This window comes from Phoca vitulina, unplaced genomic scaffold (assembly GCF_004348235.1).
Source record: "Phoca vitulina isolate PV1807 unplaced genomic scaffold, GSC_HSeal_1.0 scaffold4, whole genome shotgun sequence".
Classification (NCBI taxonomy): Eukaryota; Metazoa; Chordata; class Mammalia; order Carnivora; family Phocidae; genus Phoca; species Phoca vitulina.
In genome coordinates this window covers 67,913,316-67,925,981 of record NW_022589707.1, presented here as the reverse complement: position 1 = coordinate 67,925,981, position 12,666 = coordinate 67,913,316, and the positions used below count along the sequence as shown (strand labels likewise).

The following is a 12,666-nucleotide window of genomic DNA, read 5'->3' as shown; positions in this document are numbered from 1 at the left end:
CGCTGTGTCTGTCAAATAAATAAATAAAAATCTTTAAAAAATAAAAAAAACCCAAAATCTTAAAAAAATGTACTTGAGACTAGAAAGCCAATTTTGAGAATAATGACACCTTACTCTTCTGTATTTGACATGACCACTTGGTTTTGTCTTTTTTTAAAGATTTTATTTATTTATTCATGAGAGACAGAGAGGCATGCAGAGGGAGAAGCAAGCTCAACGCAGGACTCAATCCCAAGACCCTGGGATCACGACCTGAGCCAAACGTAGACTCTTAACCTACTAAGCCACCCAGGCAGCCTCGGTTTTGTCTTCTTGATAAGTATGAAGGATGTGTGTCTTCTCTCTCCCACGGGACAAACCAGCATAGGTGTCTAGGAATTTTCTTGGTAATTGATGGCTTTCCACTCTTTTCCTTATGCAGTTTTCATCTGTGTTTAAACCACAAAAATTTCAATTTGAGTCGTATTTGTCATTGCCAGTGCAAATACTTTAGAGACTGCCTCTGTAGCTAGTGCATCTGTTTCCTGATGGCTACTTCTGAATTCAAACTGTTGGTGTAGCAAGAGGAAACAAGTTAATTGGAGCTTCTAGAACAGCAACTCTCCTTAAAAGCGTCCATGTTACCATGGAGAAGACAAGAGATGTTTGGAAACAAGTACACCGACATAGAAAACCCTCCTGGCTTTTATTATTGTGAAAGAGAAAGTTTAAAGTCTAAGTTATTTTCTCTAATTTTAATGTGTTAATGTTTATTGCAGTAAGTTAGTTGAGACAATTATTTTTTCCCCACACAGATCTTTATTCTACTATGATTAGACTTAGTAGCTGAAAGGGGCTGTTTTTGCCATAATGATTTTAAGAGATTTAAAATTTTTTACAAACTCAAATATTAGTCATCTACAGCTTTATTATACAAAACTGTTTTTTAAGCGTTCAACATAGAGCAACAGTCCCTCCTTTGTATAATATACACTAAATACAAGGATATCTATACTAAACTGTATGTTCTATAACGATCTTCTTTGACAGAAACTTCAAAACCAGAGGTGGAATAAGGATTTTGGAACTACCAAAATTGTAAAATTACAGTAAAATAATGCTAAATGTAACTTCAAGTTACAGTTAACGAACATTTACTGAGAACCTGGGGTACCATGCTAGGCTCCACAGGGACAGTAGTTAGGGGTTTCACTCTGAAATCCGAGCACAGGGAGATAGACGGCCACTTAGGTGAGTGCGGGAGAAGGCGGCAGAGGCTAGGACCTTCCTGCTGGTAAGGCCGGAGGGTGAAGAAGCGTTGCAAAGTGGGCGCTAGATTCCAAACACGCGCGACCAGGGCGGCACTCTTCTCCGGGAGCAGCCCAGAGAAGCCAAGGCCCAAACTGCCCCTAGACTCACTGTTGCTCACCCAGTTCCGGGGTCTCTGCCTAGGCCGGGAGAAGGGTGCACAACAGCACCGCGCTCGTTCTCATGTGGGCGGTCAGTCCTGTCTGCAGGACGTGCTGGGGCTAAGGTAGGAGCGACGTGGCGTGGACGGTCAAGAAATCCCACCATCAGACGCCCAAGGGGGATATTCTACAGGCAGTTTCCCTCCCCCGGTTATTTGTGGCTGTTTTCCAGACCAGAGGGAGTTAGGACAAAAGGAACCCTGCTCCTTTCCTGGGAGTCAAGTCCTGGGTCTGTTGCGAGCGCCGGGCTGCTGCATCTTTGGGTCTGTGGACCCGAGAATAGGCTTCCGGCGTGAAAAAGATCAGCCGCTAAAGCTAGCGATCCCAGCAGTTAAAGCTGGGCTCCCGGCAACGATCAGCATTCCTCCCGGAGCTCTCCGGCGCCACGCATCCCACAATCCCCGTGCAAACTGCAGCGCTGCTCCGCTGCGTGCCGGCTGCTTGCGGCACGCGGGCTGCGAGCGCGAGCCCGGCGTCTTGACAGCTGCCCACGCGCCGGGGCGGTGCTCGAGCACGTTACTTTAAAGAGCCACGCGGCCAGCCCCGCCCCTCGCTTGCCACGATTGGCTCCAGGTGGACTGCGTTGGCCTGATAGGTGCAGGGAGGGCGGGGCTGCGCACGCGAGGCCCGTGGCCTCACCGCAGCAGTCGCGCCTGGGGCGCGAGTGGCGGCCGAAGGCAGGTGGTAGGGCGTGCGGGCCGGCGGGCACGCGCGCGTGCTGGCAGCCGAGGTCCCTCGGGACGCAGGGGAGCGCCCGACACCGCCCCGCACGCGCCGCCCTGCGGTCGGCGGCGCGCGCGAGGGCGGGGGAGGTGCGTGCGTGTGTGCGCGTGAGTGTGTGAGTGTGTGTGTGTGTGTGGAGCTTGGGTGCGGAGCGCGAGCCGTCAGTGCCCCGGTACGAGTTCCCCCGCGGTCTTCCACACCCTCCGTCGGTCCCCGCTCCTTGCCCCACGACCCTCCAGTGCCCCCACGGTCGCAAAACGAGCGAGAGCATTGGGGAGCAGGTGTGGGGGGCGGGAGGGGTCGCAGCAGACAAAAGGGGCGCGGGGGTCAGCCCGCCATGGCCTCCCGGAGCCTGGGGGGCCTGAGCGGGAGCCGCGGCGGGGGCGGCGGCGGCGGCGGCGGCAAGAAGAGCCTGAGCGCCCGCAATGCTGCGGTGGAGAGGAGGAACCTCATCACGGTGTGCAGGTACGGCGCGGCCCGCAGCTCGCAGCGAGGGGAGGGGGCCGCCGGCGCCGAGGGCTGAGGGTTGAGGGCGTGAGCCCCCGGGGGGTCCCGCAGACTGGGGGGCCGTGGCCCCAGGCTCTGCAGCACCGGGCGTGTCCGCGGGCGCGAGCGCCCTGAGAGGGGCCCGGGTCTGGGCACCGCGAGGCCCCGGACTTTCCGACAGTTTCAGAGACGAGCGAGGATAAGGCTTGGGGCGGGGCTGGGGGAGGATTTGTTTTGAATGTGTCTTCTAGTGTCAGAGTAAGAGAGGAGGACAGGAAGGAAAAGCTCTTTCATTTAGTGCTCATTAAGCTGTCAGCCAGCTTTTGGTAAAGTCGTTACTGTGTTGCTTCAAAATCGGAATGCATTTTGTTTTTGTTTTGGCTTGTTTACGCATATATTCAGTTATTTCATTCCACCAGTATTGAGTGTCTACTACAAGCCTACCGTGCGTGTGTGTGTGTTTTCTCTCCACTTTTAAATTGCAGAGCTAGTGCAGTTTCTGCAGTTGTTATAAAGAGTGGGACTTGTGGAGGATACCTAGTCTTCGTGTCAATGTTTTATTCCAAGTCTGCCTTTCCTTAAAGAGTTTCTAATTATAAATGTAGTATTCCTTTACTCTAGGAAATATGGAAACATAAAGGGAATAATTAGTATCTGTATTCAGAAATAACTGATTTTTCACCAAACACCTCAGCAGCAACCATCGGTAGTCCTCTAAGAATTAAGAAATGATGACACCTTTTCTATTTCTGTGTATTTCTTCTTGTGTAAAAATGTGTCAAGCGTCTGTCGCAGCACACAGATATTTATGCTAGGGCTTATATTCAATAACTTTGAGGGACTTTTTTTTTTTTTTTAACCTGGACCATTACAGATGTTTGCCTAAATAGCAGGAAGACCTGCCTCACTAACTTTATGGCACTTTGAGCTGTAAACAGTAAAATAATGTGGACTTGGTTTAATTTACCACTTGTGCTGTCTAGGATGCAACCTTTTGAGGAAGACAGGTATTAAATTTTTGTAAATCCAGGAAAATCTTCCTTTTTTAAGTTACGAAAATAGAACAATAATCAAAGCTGATTTCTTTTACATATATTAAAGATTATTATTTTATTTTTTTAAAAGATCATCTCAAGCAGGATCCAGCATTCTTGGGGTAATATATTTCATAAAAGCTCCCTCACAGTTAAACTTCACAGGACAGTTTTTTGCTCAATTGTCTTTTTAATTTTTTTTTAAATAATTCTTCACACTATAGCATCTGATGCTCAGCAAATATTTATTGAATGAATAATTTCAGTGGTGGGTACTCTTGCTTCTCCATTTTTGTCCTGGCTGATTTTAGGTTACTTGATGTTCATCTGCTCCCTCATCTGAGGCAGGCCAGAAGAAAGGACTTGTATCTCAATCTTATTTAAATAACATTTTAAGTTATGTTTAAGAAATTTCAGTCATATCACACTGATTTGTGTGGACAGCTGTCCCGGGCTTGCTGTATTTTCATTAATTTTATTTGCATAATTATTGTTTTCTATTGCAAAATGAATATAAATGCTGATCTCAGGTATAATTTACACATAAATTTAGTGTTGTAGCTAAAATAAATTTCAATTTCTGGCTTAGATTTCAACTTGTGTATTTATGTGGATTTACTACTAAGGCTGTTCTTCATGTATGAAGAGTTGATGGTTTATATAAATTATCATCCATCTCAATAGTAATGGGATCTGTTTGATAGGCTTTGTCTAAAAGGCTTTTACTTTTTGGGAAAAAAGTCATTCTAGGCCATTTGTATGTTTTAAGTAGCTCTGCCAGAACAAATCAATGTTTATGCATTTATGTTTCTTTGCCTTTCAAGAGTTACCAAATTGTGGTATCTTACCCTTGTCTCTTAATGAATTCATTTTTTAATTTTTATATATCAAGTTAGAGGTGATTTGATATTTAAAGTTGTGAAGAAGTTGGTTTAGAGTTTGAGTTCTAAGTTTACTTTGTCCTTAACGAGTTCTGTGTTCTTTTTTTTTTTTTTTTAAAGATTTTTTTTTATTTTTTTTAATTTGAGAGAGAGAGTGAGAGAGAGAGAGCACAAGAGGGGGGAGTGGGAGAGGGAGAAGCAGACTCCCTGCCGAGCAGGGAGCCCGATGCGGGACTCGATCCTGGGACTCCAGGATCATGACCTGAGCCGAAGGCAGTCGCTTAACCAACTGAGCCACCCAGGCGCCCTGAGTTCTGTGTTCTTTAACAAGCCATGCAAACATCTCATTATCTAGTTTTCACATCTGTAAAATCATCTTAGCCTACATCATTAGTAACCTTCAATAACAGCCCTAAAACTAATAATAGACTTCAAATAAAATGTGTTGATATTTTCTTTTGAATTTCCCCAAATATGAGCAGGGTAATAGTAGACATATGTTTAATGGTAGCTAGATGAGGTATGTGCCTTTTTCTCTCTAAAGAAAAACATTTTGAACTTTGTCTCCCATTTTATGTTTCCCTACTGATGCTCTAGAAAACTTGTGAACAGTTTACCAAAGCAAATCAAAACAAAATAACCCCCCAGCCACCTCATATCATTCTACTGTATCTATGATATTTATACGATAATGCTTTTCTTTACCCCTTACACAATTTAGGCATATTCTCAGCTTAGTTTTAAAGCCTTATTATGTAACTAAGCAATTCTTTAGGTTTGAAGCCTTGTACAAGAACAGTATTGTTATGGTGTGGAACTTTTGAAGTGGGTTGCTGGGTTAGGTAAGATAGTCAGGACCTGAATTGAATTTAATTTTGATTCATTGTGATTATGTATGTAATTCTTTCATCTCTTGTTTTTGTTCTATTGAACATTTATGTATTGTAGCCTTAAAAATACTTGTATGGTACTTAGTAAGTACTATTTTATCATGCTTTTTTACAGATTGTGGTGGAGAGAAAGTAGGTCATTTGAGGCCTCTAAATATTCCACATTCAACTCCAAAATATTCATAGACTGATTTTGGCTCTTTGTACCAACTAGTATTTTCCCTGCATATTCATTACCATTTAGAATTTTGAAAAATTAATTTTTAAAGTCCTGCAGGCTTTTTTAAATCTCTATTTTTCATCCATAGAAAATCAGGTACATTAGTCATTTTTTCTGTCATTTTTAAGCTCCACATTTTATTGAAAAACTTACATATTCTTTTGATTTTACTTCTGTTGACAAAGAGAATTAAAATGGAAAGTCTCTTTCTGTAGGTCAACATTGCTTTATGAGAAAGTTATTAAAGTATATAGTTTATATATGCATAATCAGATTTTAATATAACATTTCTTAAACCTTTACATCAATTCCTTAAGAGAAACTCCTCACACAGTCATAATTTTCCTGTCTTGTGGATAGAAAGGATTAACAAGAGCCACTTAAGGAGAAAGTGTGATGAGTGGAGACAAATGATGGTTTTCTAAATTAAAGTACTTCTAATAAGATGTACATAGTTATTCTTGGTTTTCTGTAGGTGAAGATATTATTTCATAACTTGAATGTTATTTCAAGTAACAATAGGGCCTTATTTTTCCAGTGTAGTCAGGGAATGAGGTGCTTCTATTTTCCATGTTATTAATGTTTGAGTTAAGCTTAAAATTCTCCCATCAACTATAGTGCTCTACTCAGCAGTAGTTGTGGAGTGCAATCTTCTGCATAACTGAAGCTTATAATTTAAGTGTTTAAGCCACAATAAATATTAATATTTAAAACATTTTGGGTGAATCACTTTTAAAAATGGATTACACATTTCTCTACCTTCTTTAAAAAGACTCTCTAAAGAATAATAGAATCTTTATTGAGGACTTCACTCTGAATCTGGTTCTGTGAATATGTCCTATGCAGTGGCTGCCCTTGAGGACTCTTGAGATGCATAGAGCTTTTTGCGACATGGCCCCAGAAGATTGTGTGTTTAAAGTTTTTTGTCTGCTTTTGCATTCTACTGTTGCTTCCCACCAAGTTATCTGTATTTCTTACAACTCTGCCTGTTTCTAGCAGCTCTTTCCTTTGTGCTTCCTATCCTCACGTGCTTACTATAATTGGCTGTGAACTAGGAAAGCAGATAAGTAAATTTATCATGTGTTAAAAAAAAAAAAAAAAAGGCAACCAGAGGCCTCGGGTAAGTAAGTGGGCTTTAGCACTCTGAACTTAACATTTTAGTTGATGAATAATCAGAAAAAATGTCTCTTCCTATGTTTGAACTTGGTGGGTGAACTGCAGATTCGTAAAATGTTAGTATGATTGGCAATATGATCCTTTAAAGAACTTCAAATTGAGTGACTTACTTTCCTTGTTCCTATTTGCTTGAGTATGCCTCATGAGACTGTTCATACCTTGGCTACAGTGATTATATTTTTAGCTAAAGCTCTTTTAGTCATGCTGGGTGTGGCAGAACTTTGGATTTGGTCTTTGATCAACATTTTCAGTTGCATTCTTTTGGAGCAGGTTCAGTATCATTTCTAAGGATTGTTAAGAGCTCTGATAGTAGGTATTCATGATGGAGGTAGCATGATCATCTTTTCAGCTATTAGTCCTGGATAAGCTTCTCAGCATTCATAAAAGGTCATTATCTCTTCCCCTAGCTAAAATGGATTCGTACTCAACTTAGGGAGAATAGCTGTCCTCCACACATGTAACTTCCCTGCTTATCTTTTAAAGATTTTATTTATTTGAGAGAGAGCACACGAGAAGGGGGAGGGTCAGAGGGAGAAGCAGATTCCCTGACTCCATCCCGGGACTGCAGGATCATGACCTGAGCTGAAGGCAGTCGCTTAACCAACTGAGCCACCCACGCGCCCCTTCCCTGCTTATCTTAACTTCACTGCTTATCTTAACTTCACTGCTGATTGATAAATGTCAGAAGCTCAGATGAAAGATGGGATATTCAAGGGGGAATATGTGACGCTTATCCACTCATGTATTCAGTCTTACAAGTTTAGGAGATATATATCTGAGCTGGTCCAAATCATCACAAAGCAGCTGGGTATGTAGACAGCATTGCTTCACACCCTCCTATCACCAGTTGCTTTTTCACAATTGTGCCTTGGTAAGTTTCCATCAGCCTATATTGTGTGTCATCAGAAGAAACCGTCACAGAAGGTCTTCTTGAAGCTGTTGTCAAGGACATTGTTTATCATGTCAAGAAGTGTCTTCTTTTTGTGAAGATTTCTGTGAGAAATAGCTGTCTTATTTTAGTGCCAAGAATTGTATCTCTAGGCAATTGGACTGGACACAAATGTGTAACTGACAACTTCTTTTTTCTTATACAGCTTTAGAAATTTTAGTGTTAAATTTGTGGCCAAGCTCTAAAAGATACATAGAACATGGGAGTAATGGATTTAGCATTATTCTTAGCTCTACTTTGCTTCCACATTTTTCATATAAATTATTATTGATTTATAATCTGCATACAGAAAGTGCACATAGCATAAGTGTACAGGTCGGTGAATTTTTGTGAAGAGGACACTACATTGTAACTAACACTCAGGTCAAGAAAAAGAACATTACCCTTCATGTATTTAAATATTCTGAAGTTTTTCTCAAAAGTGTTTGTAGTTGGGAATATACATATACATCCCTTTTTAAACTTATTCTTTTGTAGTTTTATATTGTAACATTAAATTTTATTATTTTCTTTTTTTGCTGATATATAGACATAAAATCAACCTTTTAAAATATTTGTCTTGTAGTAATCTTACCAGATTTACTTATTAATTCTAACAGATTTTCTGCAGTTTTTTATTTTTTTAAACTCTGAATACAGTCATGTCATCTACTTATTTAAAACTTCATGCCTTTGTTTTCTTGTGTTACTGCACTGGCTAGAACCAGAGCATTGCAGAAAACATTTTACCATGACTGTGGACTCCGAGAAACAAACTGAGGGTTCCAGAGGGGAGGGGGTGATGGGATGGGGTAGCCCAGTGATGGGTATTAAGGAGGGCATGTATTGCATGGAGCACTGGGTGTTATATGAAAACAATAAATCATGGATCACTGCATCGAAAACTAATGCTATACTATACGGGGACTAACATAACATATTAATATAAAATTAAAAAAAAATTTTTACCATGAGGTAGATGTTTGCAATCAAATGTTTTTTCTGTCTATCAAAATAAACATAATTTATCTCCCTTTTTTTTTTTTGTTTATGTAGTGATTAATATTGATTGACTTTTGAAGGTTAAACTACTCTGGAATAAAAGCAGTTGTACTGTATTATCTTTTTTTACATATCTTTGCATTCAATGAGTTAATATTCCATTTGGGATTTTCACATATATGTTCATGGAAGAGATTTATCTGTAATTGTTCTTTCTTACAGTGTCCTTGTTTAGTTTTGTCATAAAGATTATCTGACCTTAGAAAGCAAGTTGGGAAATACTCTTCAGTAGAAGAATTTGTATAACATTAGATTATTTCTTTCTTAAACTTTTGAAAGAATTCACCAGGGAAGAAATCTGAACTGCTAATTGTCTTTGTGGGAAGTCTTTTAGTAACAGATTCAATTTATGTAACAGACACTGTACAATTCAGATTTCCTCTTTCTTCTCGAATCAGGTTTCAGTGAGTTTTTCAGGTATATTACCAAACTTATTCTTAAGATCTTTCAAATATCCTCTTAATATCTTTTTATTGTTTAAAAAAGCTATAGTAATTTTCCATTTTCTTTCCTGATATTGCTAATCTCTGTTTTTTCCATTTTTTTTCTGGCCAGGAGTTTATGAATTTTATGTGTCTTTTCAAAAGTCAGCTTTTGGCTTTGTTAATTTTCTCTGCCATACATTTATTTCTTAACTCATTGGTTTTTTTTATTATTTCTTTGACTTTAAGTTCCTGTTCTTTTTCTAACTTCTTGAGATGGGAATTTAGATCAGCGTTCTTCAGCCTTTCTTCTTTTCTAATATATGCCTTTTAAATCTACAGATGCCCCTGTTTGGCATTATTTTGGGATTTGAAGTGTTATATCTTTATTATTAATTAGTTTAAAATGTTTTCTTTTCTTTTTTTTTTTTTTTAAAGATTTTATTTATTTGACAGAGAGAGACACAGCGAGAGAGGGAACACAAGTAGGGGGAGTGGGAGAGGGAGAAGCAGGCTTCCCGCTGAGCAGGGAGCCCGATGCGGGGCTCGATCCCAGGAACCTGGGATCATGACCTGAGCCGAAGGCAGACGCCCAACGACTGAGCCACCCAGGCGCCCTGTTTTCTAATTTCTGTTGGGATTTCTTTGACTCATGGGTTATTTAAAAATTTATTTAACTTTCGGGCGCCTGGGTGGCTCAGTTGGTTAAGCGACTGCCTTCGGCTCAGGTCATGATCCTGGAGTCCCTGGATCGAGTCCCTCATCGGGCTCCCTGCTCGGCAGGGAGTCTGCTTCTCCCTCTGACCCTCCCCCCTCTCATGTGCTCTCTCTCATTCTCTCTCTCTCAAATAAATAAATAAAATCTTTAAAAAAATAAAAAAAATAAAAAAAATAAAAAAAATAAAAATTTATTTAACTTTCAAACAGTGGAGGATTTTCTAGTTATTTTTAGATACTGATTTTTAACTTGATTCCACTATACTTATAGAGAACATACTCTGAAAGATTTCAAACTTTTGAAATTTTGTTTATGCTTGCTTTATGATATAGCATATGGTTAATTTTGATAAATATTTCATGTACATTTGAACAATATATATATTCTGTCATTGATTGCATGTTCTGTCTATGTTAATTGTATCTAAGTATGTTAATTGTGTTATTCATATCTTCTTTATCCTTACTAGTTTTTTATATGCCTAGTGTATCTAATTTTGAGAGAGATGTGTTAAAGTCTGTCTCTGAGTGTGTCTTTGTCTATTTCATCCTTTAGTTCTGTCATTTTTGCTTTCAATATTTTGTTGCTTTATTACTGGGTGTGTGCAGATTTAGAATTGTGATCTCTTGGGGTCCCTGGGTGGTGCATTCAGTTAAATATCCTACTCTTGGTTTCAGCTCAGGTCGTGATCTCAGGCTCATGAGATCAAGCCCCGCATCCAGCTCTGCTTCAGATTCTCTCTCCCTCTGCCCCTCCCGCTCATGTTCTCTTTCAAATAAATAAATAAATCTTTAAAAAAGAAAAAGAATTGTGATCCTTCGTAGGGGTTGGATTCCTTTGTCAGCATGAAATGTCTTTCTTTATCTCTAATACTGTTATTGCCTTAGAGTTTATTTTGTCTGCTATTAATATAGTTAAAACAGCTTTCTTTCAGTTAATGTTTGTATGGTGTATCTTTTTTCATCCTTAACTTTTAATCTTTTTGTTCTGAAATTTAAAGTGTCTCTTGTAGGCAGGATAGAATTGAGTTTGGGGTTTCATCTAATCTTTTATTTAGAGTATTTAGCCCATTTACATTTAATGTTACTGTGTTTGGGTTTATAGCTACCATTTTACTCTTTGTTTTATGTTTACTTTTTTCTCTTTCCTTGCCTTCTTATAAATCAGTATTTTTTATTTATTCCACTATTCCAGTTTTTCTCTCAATGAACTTTAGTCATAAATTTTTTTTCTTGTTCTGTATATATGTTAGATTCCTATGCTTTTGCAGTTACACTTGATTTATCACAGTGTAACATAAATTTAACTCCATCTGCTTCCCCAGTAGTGTTAGAACCATTTATTCGTTCTCATCTTGGACATTTTAAGTCTACATATATTTTAAATTCTGCAAGATTCTTTTATTGCTGTATTTTATACTTGATATTCAGGCAATACACATTTGCATTTACCTACATATTTACCCTTGTCGTTGCTCTTCCATCAGATTTGGAAAAATTTTAGCTATTATCTTTTTACACTCCAATTACATGTGTGTTAAATTTTACCAGGCTCCACTTGACTTATGTTCTTTCTTTTCTGTATCTGCTCTTCTTTATTCTCTCTCTACTTCAGTTTGTATATATTCTATCGACTTCTTTTCCTTTTCATTAATCTTGTCTTCTGTTTCTCATCTGAGTAAATTAAATGAGTTTTTAATTTCAGATGGTTTTAGAATTTTTATTTGATTCTTTTTTAATAGATTCTAATCCTCTTATAAAAATACTATCTTTTTATCTATATCCATCTTTTCCTGTCTTCCCTAGGTCATATTAATCATAGTTACCTTAAAGTTCTTATCACTAATTTAGAATATTTGTATCATCTTACATCTTATTATTGTGTTTTCTCTCTTCCTCTTTTTGTCATGTAGTCTTATTCTTTGGCATATCTAGATTTTTTTAATTGAATGCCAGATAGTATGTATTAAATTTTTTTCAGCACTTTTGTTGTTCTCTAAGGGCTATTGTACTTACCCTTTTGTCAACCATTATGTCAAAAGTATTCCTTAAAACATAACATATAGTAGAAAAAGACCACAGAGGAGTAAACAGGTGGAGTGCACCTGTCAATTTGAAGAAAACGTGGTCAAAAGCATACTAGTGCCCATTGCTCATAATACAGGGTAGTGCTCACTTTCTTTACTAATGTTATCTTCCCCGGGAAGATAGAGTGATAGCTGATCACCTTCATCTAGTCAGGGATGGTGCCGAATCCAGGCTGGATATCAACCCTGGGAAGTCTTGCTCAGCCTTTCATTTGCCCCTGACCATCCAGGGTTTTCAACCTAGGTTTGGTATATTTTTCAGCACCCTTTCTCTGGTAGTCGTAAACAATTATTTTGTCTTCTGGAACTACCAGATGCTTTATTCTGTTAATCAGAGGCTTTGTGATTAGGATTTTAGTCTTCTGATGACAAGAAGGTGTTTGAGGCCTTCCCAGGTCTCCTTCAAAAGCTTTCCTGGTTTTTCTGTTCCCTGCTAGCAGTCTTCTGTGGGAGTTAGACCCTGCCACACTCAGAATTGGCGGATATTCCTGGGTAAAAGCAACTATAGCAGCCCACTGATTTTTGAGCTTTCCTCTTTCTGGAGTCTTTACCTCTGTAATTCATACTGTTTCAGCCACTCTCTCTCTCTGCA

At 39.1% G+C, this 12,666-nt stretch overlaps 1 protein-coding gene across 4 annotated transcripts in view; it reads left to right on the top strand.

Annotated features, from left to right (window-relative positions):
- The first annotated feature begins 2,082 nt into the window (after positions 1-2,082).
- The window catches only part of RUNDC3B (RUN domain containing 3B), a 128,750-nt gene continuing 118,166 nt past the window's right edge, over positions 2,083-12,666 (top strand). Inside the window, exon 1 of one of the 4 annotated variants that reach the window (XM_032402247.1) lies at positions 2,083-2,636. In XM_032402247.1, coding sequence (XP_032258138.1) covers positions 2,509-2,636 — 128 coding nt within the window. In that variant the 5' untranslated portion in view covers positions 2,083-2,508. The remainder of the gene's footprint in view (positions 2,637-12,666) is intronic. The other 3 variants (XM_032402248.1, XM_032402249.1, XM_032402251.1) reach the window with 3 other exon arrangements.